The 24,641-nt window shown below is 35.4% G+C and overlaps 1 protein-coding gene across 1 annotated transcript in view; it reads right to left on the bottom strand.

The window, feature by feature from the left end:
- Positions 1-24,641, bottom strand: part of UST (uronyl 2-sulfotransferase) — a 149,234-nt gene that overhangs the window by 35,224 nt on the left and 89,369 nt on the right. Inside the window, exons 3-4 of the mRNA XM_072409035.1 lie at positions 13,976-14,131; positions 8,926-9,005 (exon numbers count right to left, since the gene is read on the bottom strand). Coding sequence (XP_072265136.1) covers positions 8,926-9,005; positions 13,976-14,131 — 236 coding nt within the window. The remainder of the gene's footprint in view (positions 1-8,925; positions 9,006-13,975; positions 14,132-24,641) is intronic.

The following is a 24,641-nucleotide window of genomic DNA, read 5'->3' as shown; positions in this document are numbered from 1 at the left end:
ATGTTGTTGTTTTTTTTGGGGGGGTTTGTTATGTGATCTCCTTTCCAATCTCCCAGGACACACAGTTTAAAAAGACAATTGTGATTGTTTTTAAGCTGTCCCGTCCTCTGAATTATTTGTAAAGCTAAAAACAGCACAATTGTCCTATTTGTTTGATGCGCATAGTTTTGGGCCAAGCTTCAGGAGTGTGTAGCTCATAGTTGTGCACCACGGCGGACCCGCTACGTGTGCTTGAACTGTTTTATCAGTTGAAAAATGCACCGCACTTTTGCACTGTCCTCATTAAGGTAAGTTTGTATTTTATTTGTGTATATTGCTTGTTTTGCTTCATATGCACTCATGTATGTATAGACAAGAGTGCACATAAAGCCAAACCTGTATGTATGTATTTAGATGTGTGTACATATACATAGAAAAGAGAAATTAGAAAAAAGAAATAGGCAAAGAGGGCTTTTTGGACCCTATTGCTTCACATTGAAAAGATTGCCTATTTTTTCCTATGATTTTGGATATCATGGGCTTGGCCACAAGCAACATTCATGGAGGATATTGCTTCTGGTTAAAAGAAGGAATCCACATTTATGTGCTTCCACTACCAACCTGAGGGGAGTAAGTCAATTATATATAGTGGGCCAACATCTAAAATGCCATTCAAATCTGCAAAAACACCCTGAAGGGATGGAACAGCAAGAAAATGTTTGGCACAAGGTGGATTTGGCCTTGGAACTTTGATATACTAGTACTATTTGTTTTGTGTAAACACTTAAATAGTGCATACACTGCAGTATTTATGAACATTAAGTTAAGCAACAACACAACATCTGTTCATTTCTAAGAGTGCGAGACCCTGCTTGTGAGCTTGGCAATCAATGTGCTTTGATGTTGTGCTTGGCAACCTGGACCTCCTTCCATCTAATTAGGTGTGTTAGAATGAGTATGCAACTCAGCTGGACAACTAATTGACAACCAGTTTGGACAGCAACTGGAAGTGTCTTTGTATACAATAGGGCTAAGATCAGGCAGCACAGCACAATGACAACAAACCTACAAACCTATAACACAACTACAAATGAACACAGGAGTTGTGTGGGGACAAATCAACATGAGTGCAAATGTCAGGCTATAAAAAAAAAAAAAAAAGAAATTAAATACCAATATGTGACAAAGGCAACGAGGGGGTTAAGTAGGAGTTTGGTGTGGAAACCATGCAGACATTTGTACTCAATACTTGGGGAAAAAATGACAGCACATCGCTGAAGAATTGCTAAACTACAGAAACTGGCATTACAAACCAGGCACAAAAATATTGCAGCGACAGATGAAGCTAGCAATCATGAGGATTACAAAAAAATCACATCAATGCATACCATCCAAGCAAACTTACTTACCCCCCCCCACCACCACACACACACACACAAACCAGTCCAGTTAAAATAGTACTAATTAAAATGCATATGTATTGCATAAGTGTATGCACAAGTGAAATCACTAAATGTTCCTTAATACATGAATTGCCTATAATCCTTTACTAAAATATTTGATTTCTCTAAAGTCAAACTGGAACAAAATTTGTATGAGGTCACAAATGTTTGTTCACATATTTTTTACACTGATACTATTGTGTGATGACATATTTGAAAGTGCCACTTATTATATATCCAGCTTGATAGAAATGAGTTTGCAGTGTTGCAACCAAAAGAAAAAGTAACAAGAAGTGCAACAAATGTAACTATAAATGAAGCAAGTTTGTGATGGAGTAGAATGTAACATAAAAAAGTAACACAAAAAAAAATCAAGCATTAAAAGATTCAAACTGACCTGTAAAATAGACTGGAGAACACAGAACAGCACGCAGGTGTGCGCTAATCAATTCCTATCACGTCAGCATTGAGGTTAACATCTCCTGAATTGCGCAGCTGAAAATTAATAGCCTTAATTGGCGTATTCACGATCTATGCAGGGAAACCAGCAGGCGAGTTCACTAGAACTCGGGCCCGACTCACGGTAATAGACTTCGCCGTCTGGCGCGTAAATATCGAGCATGTGTATATATATATATATATATATATATATATTTTTTTTTTTTACTGTGCCAAACGCAAATAAGTTACTCGAGTTTATAAATCAGCAGATAGCAATTGTTCTTGCAAATAATAACAACGCTTTTTATGAGCTGCCAACACCTAGCAGCCTATTAATCACTTAAATCGGTTGACTATGCATGATAAATGTGTTGACCATTTGTTTCTTCTTAGCAGACAATAATATAAATCATACACTGAAAATCCTGGCAAAGTGATGTATACAAGTCACTGCATATATATTAACACCTAATCTGTATTATCTGTCAGTATTGCATATTACAGTACTATATTATTCTTTTAGACTTAAAATTGTGAATTATAAAAATGACCTGTTCACATTAATCAATTCAGGATTTAAATGCTTGTCATAGTTGCCTTTTAGTATCTTATCATCTCCTATAAGGATTAAAAGGAATTGAAGGAATTTTATGTATATGTAAATATCTGTAAATTTATGTAAATACTTTATGTATATGTCCCTGCTTCTTCCACAGTTTCTTGTTTTCATACAAACTACAGACTACAAGTCTTTAACAAACTGCCTACAGTATATGAATATTCTTCACCATGTGAAGCTGCCACAAACCACTACATGATCATTCTTAGCAATGACCAGCTGCTCACAAGAAACAAAAGTTTAACTTGTTCCCACTGTATGGTATACAAAATATATTTCCTTTAGAGTCTGCCACCAACATTGAATGTAATAAAAAAATGTGTTATGTAGTCATGCACATTCAAACTCCTCATAGAGCTGCACTTTAACCAAGACATTTTCTCAGCGAACACACTGGGCCTTATTTATTAAAGATCTCCAAGGCTGGAGAGAATACACTTTAACCAGTGAAGCTAGGTGATCAAGCAAACCTGGAATGGATTTCTTCAATGTAATTTGCTATTTGCAACCAAATGCTTTGAATCCTGAACCAGATCCATCCCAGGTTTGTTGGATCACCCAGCTTCACTGGTGAAAGTGTATTCTCTCCAGTCTTGGAGAGCTTTAATAAATAAGGGCCACTGTGTATGTAGAAGTGCCCACACTCTGGTAAACATATTCTCATCACATTGTTCCTTTTGAAGTGTCCATTGTCACTAATTTTTATCACAATTCTCCTAAAGGTGCGTACACACTTCCAATTTTTATCGTTCCAATCGAACGACGAACGATCGATTGGGCAAAAAATCGTTCGTAAAAAAGTAACCAACGACGCCGACGAACGAGGAAAGTCGCTGGAAACGAACGACCGGACCGGCGGATCGGATTGGACGACGATCGTTGAACATCGTTCGTGTGTACGGTCGTTCGTTGATCGTCCATGTTCAGAGCATGCGTGATGAACGAACGTCCGTTCACTTTCCTGTCGTGCACATAGTTCCTCTATCGCTTAAACGATCGTATCTATTGTGTGTACAATATCTATGAACGATCGTGTCGTTACCTCTATGTGCAGGATCGGTGCTATACGATCGTTCGTGTATATCGTGCAGGAACGTTCGTCGTTCGTTTTCCGACGATAATAATTGGAAGTGTGTACGTAGCTTAACACTGTCTGCAGTAGCTTATCTAACAGCTCTCCTCCCACTCTACAGACAGATAATTACCAATTTCTGGAACCACCCCTCCCCCCATTTAAACTATTTTCTCTGCAGCAAACCTCACACAATCCTCTTCCCAGACCCTGGACACAGATCTGCGATGGGAGAGTGGGCGGGGTTATGGTATTATGACCTCACTATGGGGGAGTTTTCTCCCCCTTTGGGTGACAACGGGCCTCCCACACATGCGCGGTAAGGGGCCGGTAATTTTAGTGGTCCACGGGACCAAAAAGGTTGGCGACCACTGGACTATAGAACGTTAGAAACACATACACTTACATTAAATGCTGTAGCACATATATTGATAGGAGACCATAATTTTACTTAAACCTCAATAAAAATTGATTTTAACTACAATATTTAAAAAAGAACATTGGCAGCTAGCTGAGCAATGAGATGGATGCAATGCATACTAATCCTGCCTTCCTGCATCCTGCAGCAAAAACATCTATATCTGACACTCTAACAGGAAGATAGGAATACATGATTATTGTGTATTTTGCCCCATCCATACTCAACTAGTCAAGAAGTTCTTTCTGGAGTGTCACAATAAACCTCACTTAGAGTCAGCAACCTGTTATATCAGGAAATTTCTTTTTTAATGATCTTGCTCTCCCTTCTTATACAATAATACAATAAAGAAGGGTTAAGTACACTGGCCTTTTGGGAATTATATTGTCCCTTCCCTTCTCTCAGAAGTTCACCAATGTTCAGTATGTTGTTAACATGTGCTCTGAAACATCAAGGGCTACTATGAGCAGTAGGTGGAGAAAAGGAATTACCCAGTAATGGGTACCTTGTTGGGCTTCTACATTCAGCCACAGCAATACCTTGTATGCCCAGTACAGAAGTGATTCAAAATGATGGAAAGCTATTAGGAAGAATTCAGAAAAAAGATTACACCTGGAAACCAAAGAACATAAATCTTACTTGCTCAAGATGGTGGACCAAGAATCTCCACAAAAAGTACAAAGACAAAACTGGAGACGATACAATTTCAATAACCACCTGGGCGTTTCACTGATGTCTAGATTTCTGTACCTAAAGTGGTACACTGTTTTTCATGAAATTTTTTTTTAAATTGTAGACCTGTAAGTTACAGAAATATATCCGAACAAGGGTCTAGTAGATATCATGAATATAAAAAAAAGTCTGAAACACACAATCATGTAAAAAAAAAAAAAAATGTACTTTTAATACAATTAAATAAAAAACACAAAAATCAGCTTAACCCCCCTAGCCTTCTAATTCTGTCAGTTTTTTGATGCAAAAAGTGATCCTATTTCTTTTGCATAGAAATTTTTGTTTATATTGTGGGCTCTTAGGATTAACTCCCGGGTATGATAATTATATTGATTTATTATATTATAATCATAAATTATAATATAATACATAATTATAAATAATAATTTTAAAAAATAATGAAATAATAGACAACAATGTAATCTAAAAATAAAATATAAAATTGAAAATGTACTTTTATTGTTATTTTATGTTGTGGGGTGTTTTTGTACCGTAAAAACCATTTAAAAGCAGATTACATTGTAATCTGCTTTTAAATTTCCCTCCCTGACACACCCCCATACATCCCCAATCACATCACTGGAAGATGACTCATCCTCCGGGGTGATGTGAGGGGGGGATTTCCCTGCCTGCTCACACAGGCACACAGACGCTGGAGCTGCTGCTGCTCGCATCTCCAGAGAGATGCAAAGCACAATGCAAGATTTCTGAATTGTGCTTCACATCTCACTGCAGATGCCAGCAGCAATAGCACATTTTTTATTGCTGCTTGAGGAGCTGCGGGGACAGGGTAAGTATTTTCTTTACAATGTATGACAATCGGATTGCAATATAACGTTTGTTTATATTTTTAACCACCTGAGAAAAGTTCGGGTTTAACACTTTTTGCAAGTGTTCTTGCCCCGAACCAAGGTCGGGTTTAACGGCCAGGTGGTTAATTAGGATGGGTGATCTAGCAAACCTGGAATGGATATGGTCCAGGATTACAAATATTTGCTAGCAAACAGCAAATGACTTTGAAGAAATCCATTGCAGGTTTGCTGAATCGCCCAGCTTCACTGATGAAAACGGTCTTGGGGCCAGAAATCAGGCTTAAAGATTCAGAAGAGCTGTATTTTTAATTCATAGTATAAATTTACATAATATAAAAAAAGATGGTGGCAAAAAAAAAAAGGTTATTAGGGTCAAAATTTTAAGATGGAACAATAGGTCAGTGAACTGGAAGATGTAGGGAAACATACATTCTCACAAGGCACAACACTATTTGATTGTCAACATCCATTATTCCAAAAACTATTAAAGACGTTTATTCAATTTGCCCTAAATTATCCAGAAACCCTCAGAATTTATGCTCTTCCACAGAAAAACATATACTTTTTTTATATGGAGGATTTTACAACCCCATATTCATCTAATGGAACCTATTATCCATCTCAATCACACTTTTTATAAGAAATGACAAGAATATCCTCAATGATTTACAATTATTTATTCTCCTTACTCCTATGTAAAGATTTTTTTCTGTATATTACCCATTATCAGGTCTTTATTGAGAAATTATGCTGCCACAGACATATATGAATGGATATTTTAGTAAAACTAATAGTAGTTCAGAATGCCAAACAAGAGAAAATGAAGATTAATTTTTCTCCAAACAACCCTTTGAATGAATTTCACCCAGTAGTTGCCTTGCAAAAAGAAGCTACAGATATCCAGAAATAAACAGAAAAGGAAAAAGCATTAGGTTATCATCAAGTTTAAACACCGAGAATTGGTGGTGCCCAAACAATCTAACTTACCCTAGTTATAGAAAATACAGTCTTGCCTATTAGATTGTTTCACGTATGAATTCACCATGGCTATTATTGGGCTGTGCCTTTATCTGCATCCCACCTTTAAATGATGTTTCTTTGGAAAACTATCAGGCACTTTTTTGTTGGTAATGAAAAAATCATCCATCTTCAATCATTATTATCTGTTTACTGTTAAAGCTTGTGAGTTCTGATAGATAACACTAAACATTATACTCATATACTTTCGGCAAGCCAACTGATAGCAGAAATGGTCTTTAGCTTTGTTTGTCACACACATCTATTTTAGGTAACTTTTTGAATGCCTGTACAGTTTTTCATGTTTACATTCTAGCTAAGCTATTCATTTAAGGTGAAAAGTAAGGGTTCTGATAAACAATAATACAGCTGGAGGGGAGGTTCTTTAGCACCAGCAACAGATTTTTACTTGACACTTGTCATTGGTTTCCATGCTTATAAAAAAGAAATAAAATAAAATGGAATTATTATACTGAACACTATTAGGTCTATTTTTAAATGTTTTCACCTAAGGTTCAAACAACTTGCACCAACGATTTACACATTTTTTCTAATTGGATTTATTTGGGCAAAACAAACATGTAAATTGTGTGAATTTTTGATGAGCATAATAAACCTTAAATTATTATTATAAATATACCTTAACTTGCTTGCATTAATACATGCAGCAATTTTTTGTGACAGTAATATGCTTGTTTTGGACATGCCCATCATGGCCTGCTTTTGGAAAGAAGTTCATATGTTTTAAAGTGAAATTATGAGCATTCACAAAATGGTGAATGTGCTTTTTTAATGACAGTAATGTTAAGGAAAATATCAGTTTTCCTAACACATGTGTATGAGCATAAAAATTGTATGCTAAAATATTTAATACAACAATCACCACCTACAGTTTAATATCCATGCTGCATAAACATATGCGTCTCAAAAAAATAGAAAAATTTAAAGTACTTCAACCTGTTAAGAATATAATTTACCACTAAAGCTCTAAAACCCATTCCTACATTTCAGTTATAGGCCTACTGACATATTTATGTTTGGGAAACATTGTTTTTTATTACCTTCACAATTTTTTTTAAATGTAACTATGGTCTAAAATGATTATGGGTTACATGACTGAAAATGTAAGGTCTTGATAAGATACTTCAAGAACATAAGTCCATCAAGTCTGCCAAAATATTTTGTTATCCTGCAAACAAACTGCATAGTCGCAGACTTTTCTTAGATTATGGTTACTGCTAGATTGCAGCATACTATAAAGAAAAACATCCATTGTAAACAAATTTTGGAAGTGCTGCAGTAATAGAAGAAATGCCTGCGGAGGGAGAGTTTAAGCCTCCCTAGCAGTCTGATTCTGTCCAAATTTCCGTGTAAAAAGTGTTACAATTTTTTGCATAGAAATTATTGTAGGCTATAATTCTTAGGCAAAACTCACCAAAATATGTTCAATAGTTAATAAATTTAGAAAAAAAATGAAATATAAAAATTTTAATAAAAACATATAATAAAACTGTACAGCATATATATATATATATATATATATATATATATATATATATTTATATATATTTATATATTTTATGAATATTTCTTTGTATTGGACTCAATACAGCTACTACTAATAGCTACAGCTATTTTACAGCTACTGAATTCAATACAAAATGATTTTGAATTTCCCGCCGCTAAGTCCCGGACGCACCGACGTCACAGGAAACCTCATTGATCACAGCTCTGCACTTCGCGGCTGAAGATCAGAAGAGGCAGATGTGTCCTCAGGACCTGCGGAGACGAGCAGGACACCGGGGGACAGCAACGGATAAAGGTAAGTGTGTTGTTTTTTTAGGTTAAAGTAACCCTGAGTGTGACTCGGGATTACCGCTTTTTGCAACTTAAATCCACCCCGAGTCACACTCGGGATAACCGCTTAGGAGGTTAAAAAGTAACATCCTCCTTTTTGTGTGTTTAAGTGTAAAAGAGGAAATTCAGTAAAAGATAATGTAATTAAAAAATGATTTTTATTTTCACAAAAAAAACAAAAAACACTAGCAATAAACACTAATTGGCAGGACCAGAATCACTAGCCATCTTCCTGTCAGTCCCTATGAAATTGCTTTTTATGAAATCATGGTGCTAGCAGAATATCACACACCAAAGTATAAAGTTTTGTTTATATTTTTACAACCAGCTGCCCTGTACAAAATGGGAAGGGGCTCTAAGACTTTCAAGGTATGTTCTAGGTACTCATTAAAGATCAAAATTTAATGAGAATGGCTCAATTTTCTCTCTAAAGAGCTACAAAATCAAAATATTTTAGCACTAAGAAAGTCAAACAAATGCATACAGTAATTTGCTTTTAAATACCGTAACGTAGTCTTACTAGCATACAAACTTACCTTGAAAAGTTAAGAAAGTGAACATGTCGGGTAAATAAATACGGTTGCTCAGCAGTACTAATGTTCTTTATCAACTCCATCTAAAAATAGATAAGACAGTGAGAAGGGTTTTATTCAGGCAAGGCCATTTAAAACTGGAATACAGCCTAACACTTACCCAGTTATGTCTGTATTTTATTTTTTTAGTTGAACTTTGCTACTTTAAGTACCTTCATCCATCTGATAGAACTGATAGCATGAAACAAGCCAAGATATAATTTATTTATCAATTTATAAATTAGGCTTTTGCTCCCTGATAACATTTCATTTTCCATACCTTCATGTAAAATTTGTATTTTTATATATTTTAAGAATATTAAAAAATACAGATATTACAATAAAACACAATGGTCTTTATTTATAAAACAGGGAATCTGACATACCTTCAAACATTCCCTCTTGGGAATCTTCCAGGTTCATGAGCCTGATTTATTACACCCCTAGCGGTAATCCCGAGTGTGACTCAGGGTGGATTTACAATGCAAAATGCGGTAATCCCGAGTCACATTCAGGGACGCTTAAAACAGCAGCTCCTCCGGGCACGTCTTTTTCCTTTGATAGTCGGTGATGTCGGTGCGGGCGAGAGGAGCGGCAGGGAAATTAAAATAATTTTGTACTGATTCAATACAAAATAGCTGTATTGAGTCCAATAAAAAGAAATCTTTATATATGTAATTATATTATATTATATATATATATATTATACATGCTACTGTACAGTTATATTACATGTTTCTGTATTTTTTAACAGATTTTTGTGTTTTTTTTATTTAAAGTTTAATATTAAATGTAATAAATATTGGACATATTTTGGTGAGTTATGCCTAAGAATTATAGGCCTACAATGTAAAATAAATGTCCATGTAATGCCTTTTGCATGGAAATACAGACAGAATAAGAACGCTAGGGGGGTTAAAGCTCTCCAAGGCTGGAGAGGATACATTTTCATCAGTGAAGCTGGGTAATCCAGTAAACCTGGAATGGATTTCTTCAATGTCATTTGCTATTTGCTAGCACATGTTTTGAATCCTGGACCAGATCTATTCCAGGTTTGCTGGATCACCCAGGGTCTACCATGATAGTCTATCTTTTCCAGTCCTGGAGAGCTTTATTAAATCAGACCCAGTGGCTGCAAGCTGTCCAGGCCCAGAAGCAGATAAGCAACACCATGCCATAACATTTCTAACACCATCCTTCACAGCTTGTATGATGTTCTTCCTCTAAAATGCTGTTTGTGGCCGGTGCCAAACTTGTCCACTGTGACCAAAAGTTCTCTTTCATTTATCAGTCAACAGTGTTTTGTTCTAGAAGGCTTGTTCTTTGCCGATGTATATGTTTTTAATGACCATTGTGAACAGCAAATTACACAGGTCAACAAAAAATTGAAACCACAGCAATTTTTTCTAAATCCGTTTTTCAAGCAGATTTCAGATCTGTTGTCAGTTTTTCCCTAACATGTACAGTTCCTGAGTTATGAGTACTAATATGGTTAACATTGTATGTGCATGTATTATGTACTAAAATGTAAGCTTCATTGAACTGAATGTTAATACATCTTCAGCGTGAGGTAAAATAAGGCATACTGTGGTATAGATCTACTGAAATGTCAGTCAGGTACCATTGTTTCTTCAGATTGGATTGTCGCGGTACAGCATCTAGCAGTAGTCAGCCATCATACTTTTATTCCAGAAACCGGTGCTCCATTAACTGAATGTCCTGGTGAAAACATTCTCCTTGTTCATCACTCACCATACCAAAATTTTGCGGGAAGAATTCAACATGTGAGTGCGAGAAATGTATTTTAAATGACATGCGACAACCCAGTTTCTGGTATGAATCAAGCAGACTCTGAACTTGTTCCTTGTATGCAGGAGACTTATGGTTGCCCAATAAATTTTTACACAGCCACTTGAATGCATCCCAAGCTTCTAGCTCAGCTGCTGAGATTGTTTGAAAACATCATCCTGCAAAACAGACTTGATCTGTGGCCCTATAAATATCCCTTTCTTCATTTCTACAGGGCTTATGTTTGGAAACTTCCCAACAAGGTACTGAAAACCCATGGAATTTGATTTACCCATGGCCTACAAAGTTCTTCATCAAGCCTAACTTTATATGGAGAGTTGGCAGAAATATTTTATGCGGATCAACCAAAGGCAGAAACTTGACATTGCTTGTTCTGGGCTTATAGGTATCTAGGTAGCCAATAATGCTTGACATATTGGTCTCCCGTAGATCGGCTGTCCCACAGGCAGAGGAAACAGCAATATTTTGTGAATATTCCTTGCATTCCCATCAGCAAGCCAATGACTTTTAAATCCCCATACATGTTCCACTTGTGTTTTATACTGGATTGCTTCAAGTAGTAACTTCATGTTGTCAAAGGGCTCCCTTGGGTTAATGGAATGGGCAATCGGTAAACTTGGTTTGGGATTACCATTATGCAGTAAGACTGCTTTCAAGCTTCTTTTAGAGAAATCAATGAAGATACATTCAGATGGAACATGCTCTTGTGACAAACTGTTAAAGAGTGCACTTAAAACATGACAGTAGCACAGTGAGCCATCACTAGTGAAGAACGTTGTCAGGTTATGATTTCGTTTTCTGTAGTGAGTTACAGTTACACCCTTTGCAAACAAGTGCTAGTTTAAGTTCTGCTTTGTCTTTGGAGAGATTTAGATCACAAACGAGATCAATCAGCTCTGCTTGTGTAAAGGTCTCTGGTTCTGAATCTTCATCGGTCAAGTAGTCAGGATCAGATGATTCGGGGTTGTACCTGGCTGCAACTCCAGCGCATTTCCCATCACCTTCTACAGAAGCAAGTCCATCATGTGGCGGTACAGGAACTGGCTATGAATCATCATGGGGAACAGGCCTAATTGCAGAATCAAGGCTGGGATATACAATTTTGTGCTTAGTTTTACCTGAGAATCCAATTTTGTTGACGCAGCAAAAAAAGCAGTCGATTAGATGGCCTCACGGTTCTCTCAACACCATGGGGATTGCAAATAGCATTGCTGCTTTACACTGATTTAGCCAGTCACTCGGTTCGTTGGAACAACTGATACAGATGACATGCGGAGCCCAAGATTTATCCTAGTCACCAAGTAGACAGCCGAAATATAATTTGCATATCTTTTTAAGTTCTGTGGTAATTTGGCAACGTTGTGCTTTCGTCGTGAATGAACCACACACGTAACAAAAACTGTCTGGATAATTAAGGCAATTTGTAGGCATGATGACAAATTAAATCAATCACAGTTAGTGTGGTCTCTAACCTTAAAAAAAAGAAAACTGTCGTTAATTATTGTAATATGTTAAGGCTATTTCTAATGAATTTCACACAATATAAAATTAGCTGCAATCACAAAAACTAGACGAGCTAGAGAAAAACTGAACACGATTTGAAATCCGCATCAAAAATACTACAAAGCCCACATAAAATTATATCTGATGAAAATGACATGTTGACCTGTGTTATTTTTGCTGGCACATCACCCATGCAGTTTATATTGGTACAATATTTTTTTATTGTAGATTATTGCATGTGTGAGACAAGATTTCCAACAGTTACCTTAAACATCTTTTAAAATTAAAAATCAGATTTTGGGCTAAATTTGCTGCACCAGCCAGTCCTTAACAAGTTAGCCATTGTTTGAAATATACAACACTTAGAATATAACAATTCATACAATTCATATAATTTGGTGATTTTTTAAAATCCTTTGCCAGACTCAGTTGTTTATAACCCTATTCCTGAGACCCTATAGAGCTCTTTCGATCTTGGAACAGGATGGTAGAAGCAAAGTTCTGAACATCTGCCCCTGATTCCTCTTTCATTGATTCAAAATATTAGGAGTATATCACTTTAATCTGTAGTCTTTTCAATCATGTTGTGCTCAAACATGAAAATTAACAATAACAGTGGAATTGCTGACAAACAGTTAAAATCATATATTGTTGAAAGATAATTTAGTATTGATTATTATTACTACGTGCCTGGTTACAAATTTAGTTCTTTATGCCTATGCCTAGTTCCTTATGCTTAATGCTTAATGCATAGTTGAAGTCTTGTTTTTTACGTTATGTCAGCCTTTTCTCAAACTTTTATCCCTGAGGAATCCTTGATGTAATTTTCAGGTGTTAATGAATCCCTGCTATAAATCAGTTAATGGGCAAAATGATATTTGCTTGTATGTCAGTGGGAAGAATGTCCCCCATATATTGGTAGTCAGAATGTCACTTTTACAGACATCTACAAAAGGTTCTTGGATTGATGCAGTTGGTACTGTCAAGTGATGTTGGCCCCAGATCTATGCAGGCTCCACCTTATGGGAGGTCATCCAGCCACAACTCAAGGATCCCCTGGCAACTTCTAATGGAACCCTAGGGTTCCACAGGAACCTGGCTGAGAATGGCTGCTTTATACCCCTGGTCTTCAGCAATCTGCAAAACCCTTTGCACAGTGCTGCAATAAACAATGCTGCTTGGGGACAGGGCAGTTTCTTATTCTTGTATTATGAACAAGTTTTTTTCTACTAAAAAATGTGTATATACAAAGTACAAAAACTGACCCATCTGACTTCCAACATATTAAATATATATGACATCAGAATGCTACCTTTACAGACAACTTAAAAGATACTTTGTGTAATGCAAATGGTAATCTGGTGCTTAAATTGTGCAATATATATCTGTCCTTATGTTATTTCCAAAGCTAAACCATCTTGTTTTTTTCACAAAAAGGAAAAAGGTTAGAATCTCTGTTTATTGTTTATAGATGTCTGGTTCTCAGATTATTAAACTTTCCCTCCCAATTTGATCTAAAATTTTCAATCCCCAATATTGCCCAAAAAAGAAGGTAAAGGAAAACTTCCAATGGTCACAATAGTTATTATTATTATTACTAGTTTTGTTAAACCAACTAGGGTAAACCAACTGGGTTCGCTAGTAAGCAAACAATACTGAATAACAGACCTCTCTGACTATAACACACAGGATTTCTACTTACCTGCTCATTTTTGGTCAGTCTGGTTTTATTGTGAATGTCAGATGTAACCAAATTAAACCCGTGCCTCTCAGACAGGATGCGCAGCAATAAGACGACCGTTCTGCTACCACACTTTCCAACTCTGTTATACACTACTTGACTAGGAAATGGTAGTACCTAAACAAAATAAATAAATGATTGTGAAATTTCAAACACAGAGAAATACATTTTTAAAAAACACATTGACTACCTTTTGGACAGTACCTGATGCAGCACCTATATAAATAAAGGTAGTGCAAACATATACCTTTCCTTCCCTATTAGAAAAATTTCCTATTGTCTCTTTTTTGAGCAGTAAAGAGGAAACACTATGTATGCCAATATCTTGCCTGGGTTTCAACTCAACTGCACTTCTTGTCAACCAACAAAGATTTGGCTGGAGCTGGAATTTAAATTGGACCTGATTTTAGAAGGTAAATTTACTATATTTTAAGGAACATATTCCTAGCATCTACCTAGGAAGCAATATACAATATTAACTGACATTTTCCCTTTGCTCACCTTCTCCAGCACACCTTACAGTGTTAATTTCCTATCAAGGATAATGTCTCCAGAACTGGGTAAATTCTACTGAAAGAGAAAACCCAGTGGTGTAGCACCTATTCTCAATCTTCACACTACCAGATAAAAGATCTTTGGATAAAGATAGAACACTGGAAGAATGGAATACACAAAGGCCAGAGCAGGCAGAGGCAAAATTAGAACTGGAGCAACAGGGTCAAACCTCTGCACATCTAAAGTAGAAGGAGATATAAGACAAATTTTAACCAATAGGTTTTACACTACACCACAGCTATTTTTATTTTATAAAAAATCATAAAAAGCCTCTCACGTTATTTTAAAAACAGCTAATGAAGCACAAACAGTCCTGAAAAGCATTAATCAGAAGCTGGCATAAGAAGAGTACCAGGCTCATGTTGTGATTATCATGACAGCTGAATCTTCTGGCTGGGAGGGCAACACAAAGAAACTTTAGCACTTATGACTAATGTTACAAATGATTCCAGGCAAATGACAGCCCCAAGCCCAAAAAAAAAATATTCCAGCTGTTCATTGCTGCTAAATATGTTGACACTGAATAAATGTTACAACTCATGCAATTGAATTCCCAGCCCACTGGGAGACAGCGGTTGTCATTTATGGTGAACCATTAGCACATGTCCAGGCTTACTTTTTGGGACACTAGAAATTACATAATTTAACAATACTGGTATTTAGACCACTGAAAACAAAAATATTCACTAGTACATGAAGTAGTTGTATAGATACCATGAAATTCCTTACAATAATACATGGGCTTCAAGGACAAGCCTGCAGGATATGTGAACGAAATAGACAAATGAAGCCACATAGTTTCAACAGCCCAAGGAGAAGTTCAAAAAACCTTAGATCCAAAGCCCCCAAGCAGTGGTATAATAAGTGTTTATGAAGCTAAAGTGCATGCAGTATAACTTAACAAACTATCATTTTCCTAATTCCCAGTACCATGAGTCTGAACAAATAACATTTTGTAAAGGAATGTATTTTATGGGTGATCACAGGAAAATGTTTAATTACATTCCAATGTCTTTTTGTCTAGTAATTACAGTCTTATACAGTTTCTAAAATAATTATCTATATGAAAAAGCTATGGAAAGAACACTGCAGCAAAGTAACAGTTGATATTTTCAGTATCAATGTAAGAAATTTCATTTAAAAGTTCAGTGATTTAGCTATTTTTTCATAAGCAAACTAAGCTGCAATTCCTGATAAAACAGAAAAAGTTATTAGAGACAATGTAGGATGTAGGGAAAAATACAATTAAAATTACTGTTTAATTTGATAAAACAATTCCATTATACATAGGATGAGGGCAGATCAGTAATGAACAAAATAAGCAATGCAGTCTTCATTTTAAAACAAAAACTAAAATGAACATCACATTTCCAACAAAATATTGTAAGAAGAAATTTAGAGTATTGATTGAAGTAGCTGAAAAGTGGGAGATTGGATTATTATTAGTTTATATATACATTAAAATTAAATAATAATACAGTAATCTTATTAGTTTTCTTCAATATATAAAATGGAAAACAAAACCATTGCAGTAAACAATTTCACTGCATGCCTTTCACCTATATTTTATACATTTTTGATTACAATACTTGATTAAACATTTTAGTCATAAACATAATCAATATTTTATAAGATTTTAGAATTTTTGTACTTGACACGTGGAGCACCTAGCTTCTTTTTCACATGTTATTTTCTGCTGTTATTTACACAGATCAATAGCTCAATTTGCAATTATTTAAAGCAAGATAGATGAAGATATGTTTTTTTTTTCCAATTGACAACATCTTTGAAACCTCTGCTCTCTTCTGCTTTTTTTTCCAACTGAAACTTCTGCTCTCTAGAAGACAGAGACACATAGGGCCTGATTTAATAAAGCTCTCCAAGCTGGGTAATCCATCTAACCTGGAATGGATCTGATTCAGGATTGAAAACATTTACTAACAAATTGCAAATGACTTTAAAGAAATCCCTTTCACGTTTGCTAGATCTCCCAGCTTAATTTATGAAAGTGTATCCTCTCCAGCCTAGATTTGTTAAATCAGCACCTACAGCCTCAAGTGTACTCTGTATTGTATGGGACTGCTAGAACAATAATCTTGCAGAAGAGACCAGCTTAAATGTTAGGAAAATACACACAGTATATACATCAGGCTTCTACTCATCAAGATAATAATGAACTCCAAGGTGTTTTAGGAAATTCCATAGAAGAATGTTTACTGTAATCTAACGTTTAAATATAGTTTACAGCTAGCCACTATGAGATGATGGCCATGTATAGGAGGTTGTGTAGTTTAACGGGCAAGCCAACAGTCTTGTTCTAGGTGGTCAAGGTCAGTAATTCAGCATGGGTTGACCTTAAAGCATACATTATGAATATATTGCAGCTTACCAGTCTTAAGATGTCATTTTTTTTTAAAACTATATAAAGTATACTGTATATACGTAAAGAGAGAAGAGAAAAGACCGGCCTTTAGTAGCACAATTATTGAATTGTAAGCGTTTTGTTTATTTAATAAGAGTTATTCTTAGTCTAAGCTATACATAACTCCTCTGTGCTAGAGCCTATCGCTAACACAGACCTTCTTCTCTAAGTACAAATGATTCTGTGAAGTTTTAATATAAATCCCGAAGCGTTTTGCCCAAAGAGGACTTCTTCAGGGGATTTTTAAGAATTCAAAAGTTTTGTCTGTAAATTATTGTTTCTCAAACACCACGTTGTAATGTGATAAAAGGTAAAGTGGCTATCAAAGTGTATTTAAAATTTGTGATTATTTGCTGGTCTACCACGAAGATAGATTGTTCTGGCTGTCTGTCCAATAGCTGATACGATATTTGTATTAACCATAAAAGGAAGGGGACAGGGTTTCACTGGAGAGATGGTAGTGACTTTCTTAGGTGATTAGTGCTGATACATCGTCTTTCATGTAGATTACAATCGATAGTTAGATGTTTGGATAATCGTGACTTCTGTACTCTTAAACAGTTTACATGGATCAGAGGTCAGCAAACTTTTTTCCCCACTAGGCCATTTCAGGGATAGACAGGAGCACACTAGGCCGGACTCTTTCTTGAGTCCCAATGGGTTCCTAATGGCTCCGCTCCACAACAGGAATGCCCCGTGAAGGGAAATCCCTTACCTCGGCAATGCATACGGAGGAGAGGGAATGTCCCTATTTACCCTGCTGGCGAAAGTATTAACGCTAGCGGCGGAAAACAAGTAAGGGAGCCACCACACGGCGGCTCCTGGAGCTCTGGAAGTTTGTTCTGGCTCTGCCATGGGTTGCCGGATGGGATTAGGCCGGATCAGTCAGGGGGTGTTAGGCCGGAACAAACTACCGACTAGGCCGTATCTGGCCTAAAGGCCAGAGTTTGCCGACCCCTGACATAGATATTACATTACATATATACATACATGATTTTCAGGTTCTTTTTCATAGGGATATTTTGATTCCTATCATCAAAACTTGAAGTCCATAAAAAGGTGAAACTTCTTAAAAATGTTCAATTTAGTCCAGAAAAGGAGCAGGTGACAACAGCCAGAAAGTTTTTAGTTTTTCTATGTGGGCTAGTTGCTTTGAATTCTTAAAAATCCCCTGAAGAAGCCCTCTTCGGGTGAAACGTATTGGGATTTATAATTTAACTCCATAATTTTGTCTGTTATTTTAACACCTATGTTTGATATTGATTCACAGAATCACTGACAAAGTACTTAGAGTAGTAGGTCTGTGTTAGCGATAGGCTCTAACAGAGGAGTTATGTATAGCTTAGACTAAGAATAACTCTTATTCAATAAACAATTCACTTACAATTAAATTATTGTGCTACTAAAGGCCTGTCCTTTCTCTTCTCTCTTTACATATATACAAATCTTAATGAACATCAATGCTCTTTCCTATTCAGACTGCACCAAACTTAAGGCATGTGCATTTTAGAAAGATAAAGAATGATGTCTATAAATGTTTCAATAACGAATAAGGTAGGGATAACCTAACATACAAGTGCCAGGAGGAATCCCACTAAAACAAGGGTAAAACATGCAAATTACATTCAGTGTCCTGGCTGAGATTCGAACCTGGAATTTTCACATTCCCAGTTGTCCTCTCACACTGTCCACGGTTTGGATGGAGACTACATGTGGATAATATCTAGCTATTGTTCACTGTTATCACCATCACCCAGACCCACCCAGAGAAATGCCAATCAGTCACTACTGCAGTGCATGCATACACATACCAAGTGGCTGATGCAAAGTCAAGAGCACTAATAAAGGATAAAACATGTGAAAACAATTCATGATTGTTTCAAAATTATGATTCAAGATGCTTTAGCATTCCCATTGAGTTCTGAATGAACAAAAGTCCATCAACATAGGACTTTACCAGGACTTGAAACAATGACATGTTTGCATAAAGGAACCAGTAAACAGGTTGGTTGTATTAATATCTTTAATAAAAATATAAATCTCAAGGAGAGTTAGCCGGTGGTGAGGAAATTTTCTATCTAGCTCCAAGAAATGCATGATATAAGGTTACAACTCCCAAAGCACAGTTTAACAAAAACTAACCAACAAAGCTATTTATGAATAAAAAATATATTAACTACAGCTCTAAAGTAAATTGATCTACAGCATAATATATAGTAGCTCACTTGCATTTTAAAATTACACTGTGAATAACCAGCAAACCCCTGTTAAGTGCTCTGCAGTATCCAAAATGACAACAGAACACAGACTTGCTGAAAACCACCAGGTCCCCAAAGCACCAATAACCTAAAGAGCCTACACATTAAAGGGATAAAAAAAGACATTTCAATTTAGAAGCAGAATATAATTTAAAGAAAGAGGTTACAGAGTTGAAAGATGTGCCAAAGCTTTATTTAGCAATCTATGTTATAGTACCATTAAACTTCTGGCAGTGTTTTAATGTTTAATTACATTTTATGTTCCAGAACTTTAAAGATACTTGCAGGTAATTTGGGGTGATAAAAAAGACTCTATATAATTGGTTTTGCCACCTACAAATACAATGTGAATGATAAATGCTATACAGGAAAGAAAATGGTGCCACAATTTAGAAGTAAATATTTGATGGGAAGCTCATTAGACAACACCGTGGTTAGGGAAAAAATGTATATCTGAACAGTTTGTAGACAGCTTAAATGTGTGGAAGGAAACAGCAAACATGTTTGATAAGAAAATAATTAAACACTGCTTAATTAATGTACTTGACAAGCATTAGTCTTTATCTTTCTATGCAATTAAACACTAAACTAACATTAAGCTGCCTGCTGCAATTTTGCCATTTCATCAATCATGAGACAAATAAAAAAAAGTAGACAATGTTTTCTCATTGCAAACAAAGACTGTAAAAACAGAAATACTAGTAATAAATTACTTTAATAAAACTATTTTTAAATATTTTAACAAACTCAAATATAGTCCAAACCCAAAACTCTAATAGATTAAAACCAGACAGAAAAAATATGAACCAGAGTAATGGTAGACTTACTTAGTGGTGACAAAATTAAATACTAATTTTAACATTGTTAAATAATGCTAACTTTTTTTAAAAGCACTATATTTACTAAATTGTAATACGGAAACGTCCTGTCAAAAATGACATTGTTTTTTGTCTGTTTTGTCATAATACAGCTGGCCAATGAATTATAGAGATTGCACCACATTTTTTAGGAATCCAAAAACAAAATTTCTATTTACAGCTCTCTACTTTTGGCCTTGGGCAAACAAAAATAAGTGAATCATCAACTGCAGCCAAGCCACTGACACTATCTTTATATGTGACGTACTTTCGCAGTATACTGAAGTTTATTTTCATACAAGTTGGAGAATGTTCCCAGAAGATAAAAGAAGAATATTCCCTTTGCTCCTTTGTGTCAGTCACTTTTGTTTTTGTTTTTTGCATTGTAATTCATGGCAAAGTTAAAATTCTTTTTTTCAAGTCTTTACAAATTTAAGAATTGTTTTTCTATGGTAAGAATGTGGTCAGGAAGCTTATACCAAAATATGTAATTTCCTGTTTTTTTTTCTTTTCTGGTCAGTACTTACAGCTATGTATAGTAGGAAGCTGCTGATTGTATCTAGAGATTTTGGAGACTCCTAAGTTAAAAAAGTTTTTTAACAGAAGCAAAAAAATCCAGGGCAGAGAACAGAAATGTGAACACAGGTCATCTGGTAAAAGATTCAGGAAAAGGATCAGGGTATATAACTTTATCTACTGGTGGAAAATCGCTTTTTAATGTGATGCAGAAAAATGTGGTCTTTGCTATGCCTATATGAATGGACGTGTGCTGCAGGAAAACCCAGTATGACCTACTAGGATTTTCTAGCCTGGATACCAAAGACAGATAGGTCATAAGTGCACAGCAGAGATGCTGATACAAGTAGAGGTAAAACCAAAGGCAAAAGAATAGACAAACGGATAGGAATAGTAATCAAAACAAAAACAAACATGATACAGGTTGACTTTCAAAAATCCGGCAACCTCGGGACCTGTGATTTTTTTATACTTACCTCCACACACAGAGCAGCCTTCCTCTCACATCTGGCACAATTCCAGGGAGGAGGCAGCAGGGACGTCTCAACATGTACCGTATTTTTCGGACCATTAGACGCTCCGGACTATAAGACGCACCAGGTTTTCCGCACGGGAAAACAAGAAAAAAAAATTCATTTGATTTCCCCTGAGATCCAGCGTGCGGCACTTGTGCCCGCCCATGAAGGCGGCGCTGATCGGCATTCATCAAATCAATCGGCGCTGAAAAAAGTGCGTCTTATGGTCCGAAAAATACGGTATTTAGTTTAGCAAGCAAGTGTTTCTGCAGAACAGTGACAAAACATTAGTGGCCAAACAGTGTACTGCAGTCCCAGTATTGAATATGCGATCTGAAATTCATGCAGGGAAACAGATTATGGATGGCTGGATTTTTGATTGTCAACCTGTATACAAGAATGAAGTGCCTGACCTAACTATTCTCTTGCATCCAGAGTACCATTTGTACTGTTTTATACTGATATATTTAATGTGATACATGTAATTGTTTACTTATCTACTATATATTATTCATTAAAGAGATATAAAAATGTAAAATGGATTAGGAGCCACGCAGTCCTTTTAGAACACAAAAAGGTTATACAGGTGTAAAGTTAGTCTAAAATAAATGTGAACAATCGGGATGATTTTTTGGGCTGTTCATTTTGCAAAAGATAATTTACACAGCTCAACAAATATGGTTAAAAAAATAAATAAATTTTGCAAAGAATATCCAAAAAGTTAGCAAAGCTTCAACTCATTCACTAGGCTAGGTAAATCATCCTTTGCAGAATAATAATTCATTTTGCTAAGTGAATTGTCTAAACACCTATAGTGAATCAACCTCACTAGCTCAATCTGTGCACAAAGTTAAATTGAAACAAGTAAAATTAGAACAGTAGTACAAGTTGTACTGCATTATTGTGCAGGGAAGGATGACCATTCTGTCAGGTGATTCATAGCTATATGGAAGCAGTGATAATTTGGGATAGGGTGTGACTGTATGGACTATGTGATAACATAATAATATTATCATAGTAGTTCACAGCTAGTTAATAAATGTGTCACAATTGGCAATGCCCCATGGTATTTAACATGTTTACATCCAGAGCTGCAATTAGCAGCTGGAATAAGAGTTATGCCCTTATTGGTCCCAAGTCACAATCTTAAATTCTGTTTTGGTCATATGGGTGAAATGTATTTGTGTTGGAATGGATAACCTTTTGCTGGTGATGTTTCCATATGTATAAGCTGTCTGTCCGAATATTAGAAAATATTACAGTCACTAGAAAAAGAAAGTACAACCTGTTTTAATTTTAAGATTTTGAATATCAAAACATAAGATATTATCTAGTCATTAGCAGGTCCTAAAATTAAAATACAACCCCAAACAATAAATAATTAATAATCAAGAAGTTTGACTACTTTTATAAAAGTAGACATTTTGACAGCTTTAGGTCTGGAGCATTCAGGTGTGTGTTAACACAATGACTAGGAAAAAAAGACATCAGCAATGATCTTTGAGAAGCACTAGTTGCTTATCTATCAATCTGGGAAAGGTGTTAAGACCAATTTCAATATATTTTGAAGTTCATTGTTCTATAGTGAGAAAGAATATTGACAAATAGAACACATTTAAGACATCTGCTAATCTCTGGAGTGATAGCCCACCTGAATTCACCCCAAAATCAGATGCAATGCTCAATAAAATGGCATTATAGAGATGGAATAAATTAATGCCTGTGAACCCTAATGAACTGAAGTAATGATGTAAATAAGAGTGGGTCACAATTCTGTCACAATGATGTGAGAAACTAGTAAAGTCATGCAGAAAACAATTATTTCAAGTAAATGTTTCTAAAGGTGGCTTACAAGCTACTTGAATACATAGGATATATCTGATTTTTCACATATGGCTTCTCATTTTACATAGTTAAATCTTTTGTGTATTGTTTTATACCTTAGGTTACATTTAAACATTTTCAAAATTTTTAAAATGTACTGATGAGTAAAATCATAGAACTGAAGAGAGTGTACTTTCCTTTTTTCATAACTGTAAGTGACATAAATACATATGTAATAGGGCAGTTTTTTTTTTTTTGATGGGATCCTAAATGTACAGCGGTACAAAGCTTAAAAGTTAATAGATTTGTTTTTTTTCAGTCCTAAACACATGAAAACTGAATATAAAGAGCACTTCCAAAACAAAATGTATTTGGCAATAATTATGAATTGGATGGTTGGGAAGGGGGTATACAACACGATTATTGCATCTGTTCAGCAGTTATTGAATAGCTTGTTCTGCACAGATCTACGTATAATTATTGTTTATTAGGTCCACAGATTTTAAAACACAAATTGATGTCCTAAAACAGAATTTCTGTTAAAGAACGATGTACAAGAATTCAATGCAATCTTTGGTCAAACATTGGCAGCCAGCTCCTTACAAGTAAAAACCTCTAAATAATGGTGGTCTACTTGACATAGAAAGGCCTGAAGTGTGTTCCCTGACATTGCCAAAGGGCTTCATATAAAATGTAGTGATTATAATACTACAAAAGGTCGTCAGAGAATGCAGACATGAAACAGGAAATGATCAGAGAATGGAATTATGCTACAAGGGATGGGTAAAGGTCACGCAGACAAGGCATGCAATAAGAGTTCTTGGAAAGTGGTGGCTTACTTAAAGATACAGTCATAAGTAAGACTTCTACACAACATCCTTTGTTAAATCAAAAACAATTATGATAAGGCCTACATGATGGTTTCTGTAGACCTTTACCATTCTTCTGAAACTAACATTTGAATTCATTTATAAGACTTGTATCTACAGAGTTCGCAGCTATTTTCTACTATTCTACGAGATGGAGACTGGCCATCTTACAAATGAGTTAATATTACAATAGACTGCCATGATAAAAGAGGAAGCTGTCACATCTGACTGGCTGACAAGAAGCTGTTTTGACAAAGGCTGCCATGTTACAAGAGTGCTAAATCCTTCTGCCATGTAACTGCTTTACATATTGAAGATTTTATGTTAGTTTATGAGAAACCAGTTAAAATAAATCTAACTTGGTTTGCCTAAATATGGCCCACAGATACCAATCCTTATGCAAATCTCTTCTACAGTCTAAAAATGTGAGGTACAGAAGCAAGATAATTGACCATATAATTATTATTATTATTATTATTATTATTAAACAGGATTTATATAGCGCCAACATATTACGCAGCGCTGTACATTAAATAGGATCAGCTCAAATGCATAAGCTTTGTATTTTAATAAATATTTTATACTGAAGCACAAACAAACAGGGTACATATAGAAATATAATGTACTTCAATTATACCATTTTATGTGGTATACTTATATAATAACTAATAAAATTGCCAAAAACATATTGTATTGTGATCATAAAATAAATTCTTTGAGAATTTACAATATTCTATCCTGGCACTTAGTTCCAAAGCCTAATTTACAAACAAAGTAGGAGATGGTAAATTACACACAATTATTGAAACAA

This window comes from Pyxicephalus adspersus, chromosome 4 (assembly GCF_032062135.1).
Source record: "Pyxicephalus adspersus chromosome 4, UCB_Pads_2.0, whole genome shotgun sequence".
In the NCBI taxonomy this organism is placed as follows: domain Eukaryota; kingdom Metazoa; phylum Chordata; class Amphibia; order Anura; family Pyxicephalidae; genus Pyxicephalus; species Pyxicephalus adspersus.
The sequence above is the reverse complement of the archived record's forward strand: the minus strand, read 5'-3'. Positions and strand labels throughout refer to the sequence as shown.